The sequence below is a fragment of the Schistocerca gregaria genome, chromosome 2 (genome assembly GCF_023897955.1).
Source record: "Schistocerca gregaria isolate iqSchGreg1 chromosome 2, iqSchGreg1.2, whole genome shotgun sequence".
Classification (NCBI taxonomy): Eukaryota; Metazoa; Arthropoda; class Insecta; order Orthoptera; family Acrididae; genus Schistocerca; species Schistocerca gregaria.
In genome coordinates, this window is record NC_064921.1 from 794553303 (window position 1) to 794572547 (window position 19245).

A 19245-nucleotide genomic window follows, 5' to 3' on the forward strand; every position below is an offset into this window, starting at 1 on the left:
GACATTGGACGACCCAGAACAAGAAAGACATATACAAAGACCAGAGAAGAGGAATTAAAAAACAGCGTTACAGTGGTTGGCCATACATGGAAACAAAAAAGAAAAAGCCAACCACCAAGAGACACTAAGAACCCCCAATCTAAAACTGCTGGCTAAAGGCCAGACTCCAAAGAAACTCTGAGATCGAGCCCCCTGCGCGAATAAAACGCGAAACTAAGCCTGCCATTGCAGCGTCATCTGTTAAAAGTGCGGAGAGCGTATCAGGCAGCGCAAACGTCTGCCGGAGCGCATTAGAAGATAGACCAACGAGATGTGGACAACTGTCAACGCTAATCCACAGCGACAGAGGTGGGCTCTCGCGGTATAATAAATGACCGTGCGTCAGCCAGGTGTGGCCAATGCGCAGCCGGCAGAGAACAACCGAGTCTTTGCGAGAGGCTCGCAAGGAGCAGCACATCAGTACTCTCCTTGATGGCCAGAAATTTTAGCTGGGGGAAGGCAGGGTGCGCCATTCAGCACCCCCAAGCACCAAGGACTTTTTGCAGCAATACCGACTGGAGATTGCATTCCAGAAAGCCAATCTTCAGGGCGAGGGCACCAATAGCCTGTTTGGCCAGCGTCTCAACATCTAGATACGACTGACAGGTGACACGTATGTAAGCATCCTGTCTGACCACCTGCATCCATGTCCATTGTGCATTCCAACAAACTTGGGCAATTCATTCAGGACAACCCCCCCACATGTCCAGAATTTCTTCAGAGTGGCTCTAGGGACACCCTTCGGAGTTTAAACACTTTCTGGACACCAAACTCCCCGCACATTATCGTTATTGAGCATGTCTGGGACGCCTTGCAGCATGCTGTCCAGCAGAGATCTCTTCCTTCTCCTACTCTGGCGGATTTATGGAGAGCCTGTAGGATTCATGGTGTCAGTTCCCTCCAGCAGCACTTCAGACATTGTATTGTATTAATCTGGGTACCTAGAAATCGGGGTTTCGTCCCGCCATAACCCTCAGTGGTTCACAACCCCACAACAGGCCACAGCAGTCTACCCACTCCACCGCCGCCCCACACTGAACCCAGGGTTATTGTACGGTTCGGCCCCCAGTTGACTACCCCCGCTCCCCTCCTGAAGCGTCTCATACCAGGCGAGTGTAACCCCAAATGTCTGTGTGGTAGAATAGTTATGGTGTACTAGAACGTGAGAACAATGTTTGCGCAGCAATCGCCGGCTCTGTAACTGAGGCACAATAAGGTGAACCAGCCTGCATTCGCCGAGGTAGATGGAAACCCGTCTTTAAAACCATCCACTGGCTAGCCAGCACACCGGACCTCGACACTAAGCCGCCGGTGGGGATTCATGCTCGGGACCGGCACGCCTTCCCGCTCGGGAAGTGGCGCGTTAGATCGCGGGGCTAGCCGGGCGGGCTCACTTGAGAGATTACCCGAGTATATGCCACGTCGTGACGGCACTTCGTGCTTGTGGGGGGGTCCTACGTATTAGGCAGGTTGAACAGTTTCTTTGGCTCTTCAGTTTATCTTGTTATGCTAGTTGTCCAGTGATGGTCGTTAAACCGACTTGATACTAATACAGAAAGAAAGCCTTTGTTTATTTCACTGAGAAGCAGCGAGACACTGAGTACAAAGAGACGCGCAGCGCAGTGGTACCTGAGAGTGCAGAGTGGCGGCTGCCTGGGGCTGGGCGAGGTGCGGGCGGCAGCCCTCCTCGGCGACAGGCCGGTCGCTGCTGAGCCCGGCGATGAGGCGGGGGAGGGGGAGGAGTAGGAATAGTCTGCGCCGAGCAGGTCGCCCAGCGCCCACTGCGCCGCCTCCAGCCGCCCCGCGTCCTGCCGCACGCCCGACAGGTAGCTCTCCACGTCCGAGCGGAAGACCGCCTCCAGGGCACACAGCTGCAGCTGCGAGGGACGCCGCATCGACTCCAGCTGCGCCTGACCGACCAACAGCCCGCACATTAACTCACCGAACTCCTTTGTAGTTGACATCTCAAAATGTCAAGTGGTACAATATGAATATTAGAATGCAATAATTTTACGTTCCTTTTAGTCTCCACTCCATGTATCTTACCATTTCCTGGCCACGTATGCGTGCTTGCCTGTTCACTTTCCCTGTTGCGTCTGCCACTTGCAAAAAACAGGGTTTTCTTTGGCCTGAAAAGGTGCCAGTCTTTCCCACATGCTTCTGAATGGATGATCATGGGAATCCCTAAAACTGATTTTAAAGGTAAGTTATTTCCTTTTACATAGATACTCCACAAACCACCACAAAATGCAGAGCGGAGGGTACCTCATCAGTACTGGACATTTTCTTTCCTGTTCCATTCGAAAAGAAAGCGATCAGAAACGACTGTCTATATGCCCCATTCAAGCTATAATTTCTCTTATCTTTTTGGTCATTACAGGGGATGCAAAATCCTTCTGCAGTGAACTTCAAATGCCAGTTCCCTAATTTTTTCAATAGCACATCACGAGAAAAACGCCTCCTTCCCGCTAGAAATTCTCGTTTGAGTTCATGAAGCATCTGTGTAATACTCCCGTACTGATGGAATCTACCAGTAAGAAATCTAGCAAACTATCTTTGAATTTCTCCGATGTCTACCTTTAATCCGACCTGTTGTGGATCCAAATATTTCAGCAGTACTCAAGAATGGGTTGTACTAGTGTTCTATGTCATGACCGTGGAAAACTTTGATTATAATTACAAGAAATGGCTCTTAGTACTATGGGACTCAACTGCTGTGGTCATAAGTCCCCTATAACTTAGAACTACTTAAACCTAACAAACCTAAGGACATCACACACATCCATGCCCGAGGCAGGATTCGAACCTGCGATTGTAGCGGTCGCGCGGTTCGAGACTGTAGCGCCTAGAACCGCTCGGCCACCCCGGTAGGCATGTTTGATCGTAACTAGAAACAGACAAGCTTTCAGGTGCATGGGCATATGAGTAATGAAACTGGAAAACTGCTCCTCAGCAGCTGACGAAACACGCCAGTGAGAATGATTCTTGAGTGTTCGGCAAAACAATGAGGGTCGAGGACGGGCGTCAGTGGTAACCTTCCACTGCATGCAGTGCAGGAATTTCCAGCCGAAGTTAGAACGACGGACAACTTTACAACGATCACATGTAGAGGAAAGTTGAGTATTCCCAACAGATATTGCAAAGCGTCATGTGCACCCAGCATCAATGTAGAATGGAGTAAAAGCTGAGAGGGGGCAGAACAAAAAGGTTAGGGACAGTGAGTTATCAGAGCCTGTGGAGTGCACTGATAGTCCTCAGTAGCAACTGATGGAGAAACACACTTCAGCAATGGGAAGATGATGGTACTTTCTGGTGAACCCAAGGCAACTTCAAACTAAGTAGCAATTTTTAGTAGTCACTGGAATACCATCGGACAGACTACCTGTGTCTCTAAGAACTAAGAGAAATTTCAATGAATAGCTGGATTTAGTTACTTATTGGTATTTGTTTTACTGTACGCAAGTGGTCCTCGATTGATAGTGAACTATTTTGAAGTTTTTATTAATGATAAGTGGCCATTAGTCAAGAGAGTGGCGGTGAAAGCACTCTTCTATTAAGGCGTCCGCCTGTTATCTGAGTGGTAAATTGTTTGCCTACCATGCAGCTCGCCTGTGTTCGATTCTCGGCCGGGTTGGAAATTTTGTCCAGCCACGGACTGACTGTTGTGTTAACATCATCTCATCGTCACCAACAAAGAAGTCGCCCAATGTGGCGTCACCTGAAATAAGACTTGAAACCCAGTGGTCGAAATACCCTGTTGGGACCTCCTTGCATAATTTGCATACGATCATTTCATTTTGTTCCCATAAAGGTCCATCCTAGTTATTAATGAAAGGATGTGACATTATGTTACGGGGTTCTACTCTGACACCTCAACAAACAAATTTTTTAGAAGACTAAGCGAACAACAAAGGAATAAGTTATTACTTCAACAGATAAATCCTGCCAACTCCATGAGCATTATCAACCTATTGTAACCCAACACCTATCCCAACCAAGCAGACGACTATGAGTTTAGTTACCTTATTAGTCAACCTTTAAAAACCTCTATGTAAAGGTAGACGAATAAGGTAACTAAACACATATCGTCGTTAACCTTCTTATTTCACTCCTCTAACGACACCGAAGCCAAAAGGAAAAAAATATGGTGTACGGATATTGTGGTGGGACGGAACAATATGCAGTCTCCTTCACAGATGAACCACAGTTTTTTAAAACCCTCCCAAAGTCCATCATTCGCCTTCCCCACTACAACCCTTACATGCTCGTTCCATTTCAGGTCGCTTTGCAACGTTACAGCTAATATATCAAGCAGAACACTAATGCTGTATTCTAACAATACAGGCTTTACCTGCTTATCTACATTAACTCATTTTGCTACATTTAGACCAAGCTTCCATTCACGAAATCAACTAATAAAATTCGTCTTTGTCGTCTTGTATCCTCTTTCAGTTACTTGGCGATGCCGTCCCATGTAACACAGAATCTCCAGTAAACAGCCATAGATAGATGCTCATTTGTGAAAAACAAAATGCTATGTCCCGATTGATTCATTATCGCCCAGCACTAACGGCTGATTACAAACTTAAAAATAGGTGAGGGTGTTAATCCTGTACTGTAGTTGTCTATTAGGAATGGATTTTTCGAAATGTGGTCCCTAATGGGGTCAAATAAGGCATTAATTTTTTGAAAATGTCACTATTAAGGCAATTTTGAAGCTAGACTTACGAAAATTGGAATTTGCTTTCTTGCTTAGAAATAAAGAAATACGTGTATCAGTATTTTTGGAAAACGCCTGTGGGGGCGTGAAATAGTGGCTGGAAGTCTTTGTAAATAAATTATTAAAGAACCACTAACGTAGTTTTAAAGATAGAGAATTCAGACCCATTTAAGGTGTGAAATAGGGGATGAAAATATCTACGAAATTATTTCATTACGAAAGCACTTTCATAGTTAAATCCATAAAATTTTGTGTTTTGCTTCTGTTAGAAAAATATATTTTTCCACTGCTTATAGAAATTCAACCCCTAAAGGTGAAATAGGGGATAAAATTGAAAAATCGTTATATTTAAAAAATTAAAGCTGAATCTGTGGAAATTAGTAATTCACTTCTCAGACATAAGGGAATGTGTGTTAGGAGATTAAAGTTTCTATGGAAATGTGTCCACAAGTACGCAAAAGACATTAACAAAAGCTTTGGACTCCAGCAGCTAGAATCGCTCTTCTTAGGAACTACATTCAGAGAAGAAAGTGCTTCTATGGCCTTAATAAACGCGAAAAGTTTAGAATGGTTGCAATCTGGGAACAATATAAGAATTCGATTGAAGACAAAAACTAATCTGTGCGGGCCCCACAGTCTACACGCGTGAGCGGTGGGCGCTAAGCTAGAAGAGAATAAGGAAGATCCTACCAATTCCGTGGGCACAGTTGACGATACCTTTCTCTCTCTCTCTCTCTCTCTCTCTCTCTCTCTCTCTCTCTCTCTCTCTCTCTCTCTCTCTCTCTCTCTCTAACAACTGCCGTAGAGCACAAGGTACTGGTTTCTATTGCTTAACAAGCCTTCGAGAGACTGATCTTTGAACCTACTCCATCTAGTCGGCCCTTCTTTAACAGTCTGCAGTGGGGCACTGAATCAAATGCTTTCCGCAAAATATACGAACATGTAAAAAGGTCGCGAGTTCCAGTCTCGGTCTGGCACACAGTTTTCAACTGCCTGGAAGTTTCATATCAGCACACACTTCGCTGCAGAGTGAAAATGTCATTCTGGAAACATCTCCTACATACATGTAATCATCCTGTTACCCTTCACCCATGGTTTGCAAGATAATATGTGAGAAAAGGGTAAGCTAAGTTTCGCACGAGCGTTGCTTTCTAAATGAGTGCTGATTTGTGGAAAGAAGCTTTTCCATCTCCAGATAATTTTATTCTATGTGAGGGTATGTTCAAGAACTTTGCAGCAAACCAATGTTTACGTTATTCGTCTACTTTCGCAGGTAAGTTTTTTTTACCATTCTTACATACAAGAGTCAGGACTTGGGACTTGGTGATGGGTGGCAGAACAGCGATAAATGGAAGCTAAGTTAGATCAGTGCCGTAGAATATGCACTGTTGAGCTATTGGATTCCATCCGACCCTGGTGACCTATTTCCTTTCACAGCTCGCCAGGAATACCTACTATTACCTCCTCCACACAAGAGGCTGTGCTATGGTTAAACGACGGTATGCTTGTTTCGAATGACTACCAGTGTTCAACATTAATGGCAGAGAAACTCTTCCACGGAGCAGCATCTTAGTTCTTTTATCCGAAACAGAAAAAGGCCAATGAAAAAGCCTGTATATTCCTCCTGATACATATTGAAGTCAAGGCCTAAATGCTACACAATTTTGTGGGGTGGTGGGGCTCACGAAATCGTGGAGCTGCCGACAGACTTGGCAGGTGAAGGTCTTGGCTGCCGTCTGGGACTGCAGATGTTCTGAAGCCAGCAGTTGTTGACGCTGGGAGAAATTATTTTTGCAGTACAGGAAGGCAGACGAGTATTGGCTAATATGAACAGCAGTAGAAAATTGTATAACCGAAGCACCTAAGCAAGATCCATTATGAATACGAAGGTAGGTGACGAGTTACTGCGAGTAGTTCAGTAGTAGGGTTGCAAGGAGGAGCAATGAAAGGAGGAAGACTAGGTTCTGCAATAAATTTCAGCTAGTAATAACGAATAATCTGTTCAAGAATGAAGACTAAGAGGTATATTTGGAAAAGATAGTGCAAGATTCCAATCAGATTATATCAGGGTCATGCAGAGATAATGAAATTGATAATGAACTGTATGTTGTACCTAGGAGCAGAAACAGACCCAGATCACAATTTGGTAACGTGTGTTGTCCATGTCTTTTGGGTTCTTGTGGGGACAATTCCATGGAAACTTTTATCCCCAACGTAAGTAGGCTGGAATTATGAGATTCATCAGGAAAAAATGTGTAAACAAGTGGGATATGGAAGTACAAAAAATAGAGATACTCTAAGTTCTGTGGATGTAGATACTGCGATAAGAGGAATGGACATCCCTAAAAAAAAGGCAATTACAGAAGTTGTAAAGAGGAACGTAGGTACAAGGAAGATAACTGCGAAGAAACAATGGGTAACAGAATAAATATTTCATTTGAACGGCGAAAGAAGTACAGAAGTGTTCAGGGGAAATTCGGAAATACGGAAACAAATCACTTGGGAATGATAAAGTTCAGGAAGCTAAGGCGAAATTACTGCATGAAAAATATGGGAATATCTAAACAAAAATGAGGGTCTGAAGTACTGAATTAACATAAAAACGAGAAAACTTTCACCAACATGAAAAGCAAGTGATGTAACATTAAGAGTTTAACGGCAATTCTGCTATTAAATACATAGGAGACAGCAGATAAGTGGAAAGAGTACACTGAATTCCTCTCCGAGAGGGTAGGACTTCTCTGGTTACCTGATAGGAGAAGAAACAGGAATCGACAAGGAAGAGGTAGGAGATCCAGATTTAGAATCAGAATGTAAAATAGCGTTGGAAGGCTTAAGATGAAATAAAGCAGAAGGGAGGCAATAGTACAACAGAATTATTAAAATCATTGCGGGAAGTGACAACAGAACGACTATTCGCGTTGGTGCATACATGTATGAGACCGGCAACAGCCATCAGACTTACGGATAAGATCATCCACATAATTCCCAAGGTTGCAAGAACCGATAAGTGAGAGAATTGTCATACAGTCACATTAACAGCTTATGCATCCAAGCTGCTGACAAGAAAAATATGTAGACGAATGGAAAAGAAAATTGAGGATCTGTTAGATGACTATCAGTTTGGCTTTAGGGAAGGTAAAGGCACCGGAGAGAGAATTCTGACGTTGCGGTTGTTGACGGAAGCAAGGCTAGAGAATAATGACACTTTCATAGGATCAGTCGCCCTACAAAAAGCATTCGACAATTTAAAATGGTGCAAAATGTTCGAACTCCTGAGAAAAATGGAAGTAAGCTATAGGAAAATACGGGTAATATACAATATCTACAAGAACCAAGAGAGAACAATAAGACTAGAAGATCGAGAACGAAGTGCTACGATTATAAAGGGTGCAAGACAGGGATGTTATCTTTCACCCCTGCTGTTCTCTGTATATCGAAAAAGTAATGACAGAAATAAAAGGTTCGAAAGTGGAATTTTAATTCAAGGTGAAAGGATATCAACAATATGATTCGCTGATGACTTTGCTATGCTCAGTGAAAGGGAAGAATTACAGGTTCTGCTGAATGGGATGAACAGTAACGAGAACGGACTATGGATTGACAGTGTATCGACAAAAAATAAATGGTTCAAATAGCTCTGAGCACTATGGGACTTAAGCTCTGAAGGCATCAGTCCACTAGAACTTAGAACTATTTAAACCTAACTGACCTAAGGACATCAGATACATCCATACCCGAGGCAGGATTCGAACCTGCGACCGCAGCGGTCGCGCGGTTAAAGACTAGCGCCTAGAACCGCTCGGCCACCTCGGACGGCTATATCGACAAAAGTAATGAGAAGCAACAGAAGTGAGAACATCGAGAAACGTATAACTGGTGATAACCATATGGATCAAGTTAAGGACTATTGCTACCAAGGCAGCAAAATAACCTATCTATGGACGGAGTAAGAACGACAAAAAGCAGACTAGCACTGGGAAAGAGGGCGTTCCTGCCAACGACTGTCTATTGGAATCAGACATAGGCCTTAAGTTGAGGAAATTTCTGAGAATTTACGTTTGGAGCACAGTACTGTATGTTAGGGAAACATGGAGTGTGTGAAAAGACTAAGCGGTTGAGATGTGGTTCTCCAGAAGGATGTTAAGACCCCGGTAAGGTAAGGAATTTGGAGGTTATCTCTAAAATCGCCGAGGAATATATGGGAAACACTGACAAAAGAAGGAACAGGATGATAGGGCATCTAGGATATCAGGGAATGACTTCCATGGTACTAGACAAACTGTGGAGGGTAAATGTAAAGCAGCAGAGTGAAATACACCCAACAAATAACAGAGTACGTAGTTTGCAAGAGCTACTCTGAAATGAAGAGGCTGAGAGAGGAATTCGTGGTGGACCGCATCAAAGCAGTCAGAAGACTGATGACCCAGGAGAACAAGTAGTGTTTAAGAATGTAAAGCGTGTTCCCGTTCTCCAGCGTGGAATTTTAGTGTTAGACTCTTCCCAGTTAGGCAAATACCCAGCCCTTGTCGGTTTTTCGGTATGAAGGCAGTTTGCTTATTTGAATTCATGTAATTGCTTCAATACTTCATAACTGGCAAAATTCGTAAATATATTCACTTTTGACGTCGGTTTCAATCTTAACGTTCGAATTCACTCCGTGAATTATGGTTATCTAGTGTTCCCACGGAAGTCACGAAATTTAGTTTATTACATACATCAAAACTGCCGTGTCTTACTATTCACATGTGATTGTAGATTAACTATTTAAGCCTCTCAGTCAGCACTCCACTGGCTTAAGGTATTCTCCTAACAACCTGTTAACCCGTATTACTAATATATATTCTCCTTATCACACTACTTCTGCTTTACTCTTCCACATTTCATATTCATTTCATTGAGACGTAAACCAACTGCTCAATTACGATCGCCTCTACTCTGTCTATGAATGTGCAAATCCACCTGCGTTGGAATAAAAAGGTACACACGAACACTAAAACACCTAACTACTAGCTGACAAGTTACCAAAGAACTTGTTAACTATGTTACGATTACAATTGTCGACTGAGTTCATACAGGAACTTGTTTTAGGGGCAGTTGGGACCTTTAGAAGGGAATGAAGTAGTGATACGGTATAAATACATCAGCAACAAGGGCATTAGACACAGAAGCTCGAACAACACCGAAGGCAGGGTGTGAAAGCGGCCGTGTCATTTGCAGAGGAACCATCGTGACATCTTTTTGATCTGTCTTAGTGCAGTTAACGAAGACGGAACAGGTCGATCAGGGGAAAAAATTCGTGCAGTCTCAAATTTTTGTGCAGAGATAGGAGGGGGCTGTCATTTACTAAAAATCCTGACCGATAGGGTGTGAACGCTGGGGTGGTGGGAGGGGGACGTTTAAATGTCACTTTCGTTTTCGTTTATCTAAAACCGCGGCTTCTAGCGAAGATGTCCCAATATAAAGTTAAATTACATTTCCTACCAAAGAGATCATATTCATTTTTCTCTGAGATTAAGTTACCACTTCGCAGAGGATAGAGAAAACTATTTTTAAAATATTGTTTTAACGGTATCAAATGAACGCGTATGTGTAAATGAAGGGGGTAAAACGAGTATTAAGTTTGTTTACGTCCCCTGAGTGCAGCAGTCATACTAATCGATAAATTATGTTCTGAGGGTGTAACGGGGAGCAGGTGATTCCTGACTACCCCACTACGTCACAAGACGCACGCCAGCTGTAGCGTAGGCAACTTCACCAAAAACGCTGTTTGCTTTTCAGTTTACAGACATACATTTTCACAGAATTTGCTGTCTGGTTCTGGGATGTGCAGACAAAATGCCACTGAGCACGTTTTTATACAGTGGTGTTATTGTCAGTTTGTTAATGAGTATTTATTTGGAGTTAAATGAACTCTTATGTAAAAAAAACTCAAGAGCTGTAGTTGTCAGCTGTCAGGCACACTGAAGAGCCTGTCCTAAGCGTAACAAGCTGTCAAAATGTATTCGATAATGTCGATTCCATTAGTTTCACTATCACTGTCCAGGATTAACAGCATCAAGGGTATCAAACGGCTACCCCAGCCTCAGCGCTCCGAACACCTGATAAAGGCCAGAGGCTTAAATTGTCTCTCTGCAACAAACGCATGTCACCTAGTTACGGAAAATCAGATATTGCAACGTAAGTCTAGCAATTCATTACAGCACGTTTCTGTTCTAGATTTAAACACCATTTCCATCAGACAATTCACCTCTCAAGATATACTGCGGATGTGTGGCATGTGGCCTCAGTGTAGCCCACTCTACATGGGCGAGAAGTTCCTGAATGCAGGGTATTCATGTCGTATACCATTAACAACGTCAGACAAGTACAGCAAATTTTAGTAATTCGTTAATTCACCACCAAGTGACTACTATTTAACTGCTCTTTCACTGTTCTACTATTTTACAGAACGCCGTCAATGACAGCAAGAGGGTGCCAGGTGACACCTTACCGAACCAATCTCTTCCTCACCAGAATCACATACGTCGCTGACATCACAAACGCTTCTCAGTTCTTGTTTACAAAAACATTTTACATGAAGACTCACGAAATTATTATAAGAGCTGAATTAAGTACGTTGGTGACTACTTTGAAGGACAGTAACAATTGCAAACACTTAACACTCTTACACAGGTTGTAAATAAGTAGTTGCCACTATTTGAGTTCCAACCGTCTTATGTCCACTATAAGTGCGCCTCAGTGAAATTATGTCTATTCGCGTAAGAGAAATAGATGCCTTGTAGTGTTAATGCACTTCGTCGAAAATTAATACCACCACCCATCTTGGACATGTGTGTGCACCGTGTCGCAAGTGATCCATTAGGCGCTTTGCCGAGGGCCTGTGTAACTTTGTCAAACACCCTGTAGTTGCTTCTTGTGACGTAGTGGGATAGAGTGTGGGTAGTCACCACCTTCAGCTTCAGTTGACAGACATATCAAGGAAGGAAGTTCATGAACATAACCGGTGACGTAGCTACCCTTGCGCTTCTACCATTAACCACCCCCACTACTCACCCACCCTTCTGTAACACAGAACAGAATTCATCCCTTAAGAAAACTACTGCATTTAGAAGTGGTACACAGTATTCGTTTTTAAACCACATCATTTAAAATAAACATTTTATACGGTTGAAAATCTTTTCAGTTATCTGTGACTTCCTTCCTAAAGAATATCATTTTTGTTTCTCTATTCAGTTTTAAAGAGCTGTATTTGATATTGTATTTTGTAATACTGAATAGTTGTCTTAACTCGTCATGTTTGTAGTAAAGCTCAAATAAATATCCTCAACAGAGGATCAACTGGAATTATCTTTGATGAGCTAAGCAGCTTTAATCTCTTAGTCATATGAATTCACGACGAGTCGCTATGTAGGTAGCGCAGGTTTGATGCTATGTCTGTTAGCCTCTCTCCAGTACAATGTCCTCGTTAAAGTTATGTAACTGCTTTAAGATTAGAAATAACATTCTGTTGTCAGCACCGATTAATTCAATACTGGACACAGAACAAAAAAATTGTTTCCATTACTTCGCTACTGTGTTCCAAAGCTGCAGTCTGGGTCATAATAACACTGTCTAGTTAAACACACACACACACCACCAAAAAATTAACAGATATAACAGTCCATGTCACCTTACATATCTTGTGTGGCAAATTTAATTTTGCACTAAGTGACATATTCAAATTATCCATGATGAACAAAGTTACCTTTAAATGGCCCTCCCCACCACAACACTAACGCCCTATTTACCTAGATTTTTAGGTATGTTGTCCATGTCACTCCCTCCTATCATTGTGCACAGAAATGAGTATATCGCTTCTTTCCCATATTTCTGCTTCGTTGATTTTAGTACCCCCGCAAACCGTCTGGCCTCTTGTTTTCAAACCCCACTCCTCCAAAATCTGCACCACTTTTACTGACATGAAAACTACTAAGTGCCTTTTTCTCTGGTATCGCAAGATCCTAATTACCCTACTGGTAATACTGCTGAAATTCTCGATATTGTTTGACGAGTCTCATGACGCAGTACACCCTAGTAAGTCGATAAAGGCTGTACGAGTTCGTCATGTATCCACTTACAAAGACTGAGGCAATATTTAAGGGTATGATGCAGCTAGTGAGATTAGGCAACTAAGCACTCTCAGCCAGTTTGGTGTCCACATCGATATGCAATCGCTTATTTTCACTACCAAATTATTAGAACCTCCACAGAAATGTAAGAGAGAGGGGTGGGGGGGACACGAAGGGGTGAGGCTTGGGTAGGCATTTCACCATCGCCTTCACACTAAAAGCTTGAAAATAACGCCACGGTGGTGAAAATACGGTATTTTCATGGGAGGTTTGAGTAATTAAGAAATACGTTATTAGGCACTACAGGCATGCATTCAAGTCACTGCGATACGAAAGAGCGAAAACTAAAATTTTAGTTCCATATTATACTAAAGCAACATGTAGATCCATAACAAATCAGAAAATCTAAGTATTCCAACGATTTTCAGATAGGAAAAAGTGAATGCTAGAGTTCTGTGGAGATATTAAAAGACAAACCGGTCAGGTTAAGTACACTGGTTGTGGTAGTCTACGAAAGTTGCAGTAAAGCTAAAAGTTAAAACACTAACCTTGTTCCTACGAATCTATCAGTTTGATCTGGTGAGAATTTTTGCATAGCATCAATTTAAACCCCCACGGAGTGGTAGAGGAAAGTACAAAACCTGCTTTGACAGGAAACTAAGGACTTCATGTAGGATTAGAAAACTTAGAAAGACGGAACAAGCTCATAGAGGTTGGTGAGATTATGTGAAAAATAGACAAAAAGATCTGTTTAATGGACCAGTTTTGCTGTCGAGTTAGTTGTCTACTGAATGACCCTTGTAAAACGAAAATTACACCAGGCGCTAATGCAGGCGGTGACGAGACTCCTAAATACCAGCGAACACGAGTCCACGACCTCTAGTCTAGTGTGCAGCCGTGCCTGCTACCGCCACGCATGGAAACAGCACCACTGAGTCACTGCTATCTTGTTTTCTTACAGCAAGCACAAGAACACACTGCCATAGCCGGCTACAGTACTGTGAAACGGTCTTATGGTTGTCAAAAGGTAAAAAAATGGGCATAAATTATGTAGTGTCCAAATGTATGGTTATGCGTGTTTTTCTGTCCATAAAACACAAACTTGTGTCAAACCGAGTATCGCACTATACTAAGGTAGGAGAGCTCCACCAAAAGTGCAAATGCAATGTCACTTCAACAAGAGTTTTGCTAGCGAACTAAAACCAAGCCTATCGTTGTGGTTGACAATGGGCGACGCACGACACGTCGTGATTAGTATACATTTGGGATGGCCCTACCTAGACAGTACATATGCGGAACCGCAAATATATACCGAAACAGCGAAAGTACAGCTGACGACTTAAGCGAGACGTCCGGTATATTTGTTCTGATTGTGAAGTAAAAATGGAAATAACTGTTAGCGGTGTAGTAGTCACGTTTCTTTAATGCTTATGTTCCACAACTGTTTCTTGACGCATGTGCTTTTAGAGCTTGTCAAAATACCTTTCAGCCGTCAATTTTCAACCCTATTTTATTTGGGAACCAGTTTCAGCGTTTTACTACGCCAACCGCAGACCACTGACGGACGTGCAGGAAGAATCTACTTCGGCTGTGTTCAAAACAGGGGCCAGCAATACTGGTACTGTTAGTTAAACATGTTTAACAATAGGCAGGTGATGGCTGAAGTGATCACTGTAGTAAATACTAATACCAGTACTGCTGGACCCTGTTTTGAACACAACCGAGGCAGATTGTTCCTACATATCGATCAGGGACCTGAAGAAAACGCTGAAACTGGTTGCCAAATAAAATAAGGTTGAAAATTGACAGCTGAAAGGTATCTAATTTGACAGCCGAGTCCGTCAACCATTTCCCAAAACATGGACATTCAGAGACTAGTGCTTTTACTTACGATCTGCTGATTACGACTTTCAGCTGTTTCCAAGACAACGAAGTTACGTCAGTGTCCTACTTACAGTTTCCGATCCACTTTAAATTTGCTTGGAGCTTAAATTAGTCGTTCAAGAGTAGACGAAAGCGCGTGTTTCAAATACAGCCAAGACTAACGATAAATATGTTTATTAAACTTTTTTTGCTATGGGACAGTGAATACTACATATTTATTCAACTGTAAGAAATACCGTATACTTTTAATTCATGCACACTGTCATAAAATTTACACCTTTCGCAGCATAATAGACGTAATAAGGCAAGGACTATTTATGTAAGTGAACGAAATGTAGATAAAGATATCGATATATAAGAAAAACTGTCAGTTGATAAACGAAGAAGTACCTTCCCGCTGATCACTGTCTTTTCTTACAACTCACACGTAGGTATGAATAAATGGGAAATCCTTTTCTTTAAATACGAAATTTGTTTTGCTACTGCTATTTAAGGCGGAAATGATATTAAGCTTTTTCACAGTCAATCTACTTATCGAGCAATGGCACACATCAGCACCCACGACCTGACAACCAGTAAGCCATAGCTATTTCATGTTTGTTACAGGAATTCGCATAGTACTCAATGAGATATTCTGAGATTGATGGATGTAAATCTCGTATGCAATGCTGTTCCTTCCTTCCGACGGCCAACCTTACAGACATGCACTGCATGCTATTGAGCAGAATCACTGAAGTTTTGTCATTTTCATACTTGCTCACTGTTGCCCAACGAAGGATGCATTACACTATGCTATTAAACGCAATGATGGGTATGGGTGTCTGCAGAACCTTCTGTTGGAATTAAGTTAAACGGATACAAGTTAAGCAGTTCATCACGGCCCTGTCGCATATTTCTTAGTGTATGTACTATGTAGACACGTAATATGCACTACAGCATTCAGATTTCTCTTTATGTAGTAGAAATATTTCCAATTTGAGTCTCAGTTTCCATTTTCATACAAAGTGCGTTAAATATGGCGCGAACTTAGATCCACGCTGCTCATCAATCGTAGCACGATATTTATTTCAAATACTTTGGCTTCGTGAAGTGATCTCGAAGTCACTTCCCAATCCAACCTAAAATTCGGTGTTATTACATCCATGTTTTGAGGAAGAAAGGGAGGGAAGAGATATGTCACACTCCAGGCATTACATGCACTGAATGAACTCTTCGAACGGATGGAAAATCAATGAATATGCAACGGTATGGAATGTTATCAGAGAATCTAACACTGAAGTCCAATGCAGATATGTCAGTCTAACAAAACATTAATTCCAAACCGACATTCAGACATGTATTTCGAGCTTTTCATAATTAGTCACGTTCATCATTAGGAACACTTCCAATCCTAATTGGAGCTTCACCCATATTTCGAGCTATTGCTGGATAGTACCTCACGTAGTGGCAGTGTCTGGCAAGAGATTAGATTCAGTTTTCGTTCTATCGACCCAAAACTGAGAAGATTCTCGTGGATGTAAAACAAGTCAAAGTATAACAAACAGAAAAGATTTGAATATAATACTCACTATCCTCATTTCTCAGGATGATTGTCAAAATAGGTCAGTACATTACAGTACACTGAAACTGCTAAAATTATTTTACAGAAGTAATACACAATCAGAATGAAACACAGTTATGTTCTTTTAAGATATTTATCATACACAAAATAGCTAATGTTGACTTAACCAAGTGCTGTTAAAACAAAGCTGACATTTTTACTTAGGTTGGTCTAACAGCCCCTGTTAAGATACTCATCTACAGAGTAGTAGTTGTCTGTCAAAAAGTCTCTAACTTTTTAAAATGTGCTTTATCTTAAACAGTGTTTAATGGTTGCTGACAATTTATTGAAAGTATGCCTTCCTGACGACGAAGGTTAGTGATTTTAGGTCTTTATGTAGACTGTCATTCCCAGTGTTGATACTATGTAATGAGTTATTGGGTAAAAACACACATATTGCTTGCAACAAATTTCATTAAGGAGTAAATATACTGAGAAACAGTGGTTAGAATACCAAGTTCCTTGAACAGGTTTCTACAGGAGATTCTTGAACTTCTAGCACAAATGAGCCTTATTACATGGTTTTCCACGTCGAAAAACTTTTGCTCGGTTTCACGAGTTATCCCAGAATATGATCTTACTTGACGTAACAATGAAAGTAAGCGACGTATGCTAGTACCGGTATCATTGAAGGTCTTAGTCAAGTCCGGGCCCGTCATCAGAGATATGAATAAGGAGACCGCTGGCAAAAAGAAGCGTCTGTCACGATCTACCATGACCAGTATGTGACGATCTCTACCAGCGCGCAGCGCACCTTGTAGCCGTGCATCCTCTGGAGGTAGTAGTGCAGCCTGCAGACGGCCACGTGGAGGTCGGAGGCCAGGTTGGTGAGGCCGACGGCGACTGCTTGCCAGCTCAGCTCCGTGATGACCGCTGCGCGACGGTGGCGGCGGCTCCGGGAGACGCAAGTTCTCTCCGCCATGGCTCAGGCAGCGTCCGCCGGCGATTAGCTTGGTAATAGGACTTCGCCTGCCCACCTAAACTCACTGCTCGCTCTTCGGCCCCGCCGGCAGCCGAGTTGTTTGCGAAGTGTGACACTACGCCACCTGTTGCCCGTTCCGCTGCGAGTCGACAGCGATGCGAGGCGACAATCGACAAAGCGGTGTCTGCTCGATAGTGACGGCCAACCCGAGAACTCAGGACTAGATGCTGCACCCCGGCTAAATTACAACACCAGATCCGGAAATGAGACCTCACTTTTAGTTCAACAATGAGGACCCCTACACACGCACCGATTGATAGACCGACCGACCGACAAATTGGATGTGTTTAGGCACTTTCACCAACCGACAACAGAGCGTTCCTTGTCGGTATGTCGGGTTGGTGACACCACCCGACAGCCGACACCCTCCCCCCCCCCCCCCCTCACCCGAAGAAAACTCCTCCCAACAAATTGTCCCATGTGTAGCGCTTGCGTGCCAACCGCCCGACGAAAGTTTGTCTTTCGTCACTGCGAGCGAGATTAAATGCTGTTCTAATACATATGACACAGTGCGAGGCCGATGAAACTTTAAAGACAGAGTTTCTCCATAAATTTAATGGACGCAGATGTTTGTGAGACACGTAATGGGAGGAGTAAAGTAATGCAGATGCACGAAACGAAGCACTTTTCTTTCCTTTTTAACGAGTCCGTAATGCTTTGGTGTGGCACATAGAAAGAACAAAAGTCCGTAGACCTTCTGTATTTCTGTTCTTAGGCTTTATTTCCAATATTTAACGGAAATCAAATCTAAAAACCGCAATACCGATAGATCAGATGTTAGACTTCGGAAACAGAACAAAAAAACAGACTGTCGATGGACTTTTATTCGTGATATTTTGAACATGGCTGCACTGCAGAAAAGGTTACGGAAGAGCAGATGCAACAGACGGCCAAAAGGTTACGATGAATGGTGGTTTACAATTAACCGTTACCATGGTTTCAACGGATTTAAACCCGTCTTCCCCAAAAGGACAAACAAACTTCACATTAGTAGCCAGGCAGTAAAGCATCGGCCTGTACGTACATGTGTAATAATTAAGGCAACTGGGATCAAGAGCTTGTCACATCAGTAAAACCAATCTCATAAATACCAGACCATGTTAAGAGCTACATGCCGACTCAGCTCCCTGGTATATTATGAGATTGGTTTTACTGATGTGACATACTCTTGATTCTAGAGGTCTCAACTTTCACATATGGACTTGGAGGCCGTTGTCGACACGTTTGATGTGGCGATAGCTTTACTGCCTGGCTACTAATGTGAAGTTTGTTTGTCCTTCTGGGGAACACGGGTTTAAATCCGTTGAAACCATGGTAACGGTTAATTGTAATCCACCATTCATCGCAACTGGTTGGCTGCCTATTACACCTGCTGTTTTATTCTTGAAATATACTTGCTTCACTGATTGAACAAAACAAAAACCGTTCGAACAGGCCTTGAAGGCCCAACGCCAATGCCGCCATTACATTCTCAGTCCTGAGGCGTCACCAGATTCGGATACGGAGGGCACGTGGTCAGCACACCAATCTCCCGGTCGTTGTCAGTTTCCTTGACCCGAGCCGCTACTTCTCAATAAAGTAGCTCCTCAGTTGGCCTCACAAGAGCTGAGTGCACCCCGGTTGCGAAGAGCACTCGACAGATCCAGATGGTATGCCATCCAAGTGGTAGCCAAACCCAACAGAGCTCCACCTCGGTAATCTGACGGGAACCGATGTTAACACTGGGCAAGGCAATTGGCCTGCTTCGTTGTTAGAAGCTTTAAAAAATACATGCAATATCCATGCCTTCTGCAGAGAAGAGCTAAGTATAAGGCCTTTTTTACCAGTTATAACAGTTTTTAAATGCTTCGTTTCTTATGATCTGTTGTACTTATTAGCTGATGTGCGACACCACTATTTGTCGTCTCTC

General features: G+C 42.7%; 1 protein-coding gene across 2 annotated transcripts in view; it reads right to left on the reverse strand.

Moving 5' to 3' along the window:
- The window catches only part of LOC126335066 (uncharacterized), a 38773-nt gene extending 21301 nt beyond the window's left edge, over positions 1 to 17472 (reverse strand). The window contains exons 1-2 of one of the 2 annotated variants that reach the window (XM_049997950.1): positions 17109 to 17472; positions 1669 to 1949 (exon numbers count right to left, since the gene is read on the reverse strand). In XM_049997950.1, coding sequence (XP_049853907.1) covers positions 1669 to 1949; positions 17109 to 17276 — 449 coding nt within the window. In that variant the 5' untranslated portion in view covers positions 17277 to 17472. The remainder of the gene's footprint in view (positions 1 to 1668; positions 1950 to 17108) is intronic. The other variant, XM_049997951.1, reaches the window with a different exon arrangement.
- Positions 17473 to 19245: the final 1773 nt, after the last annotated feature.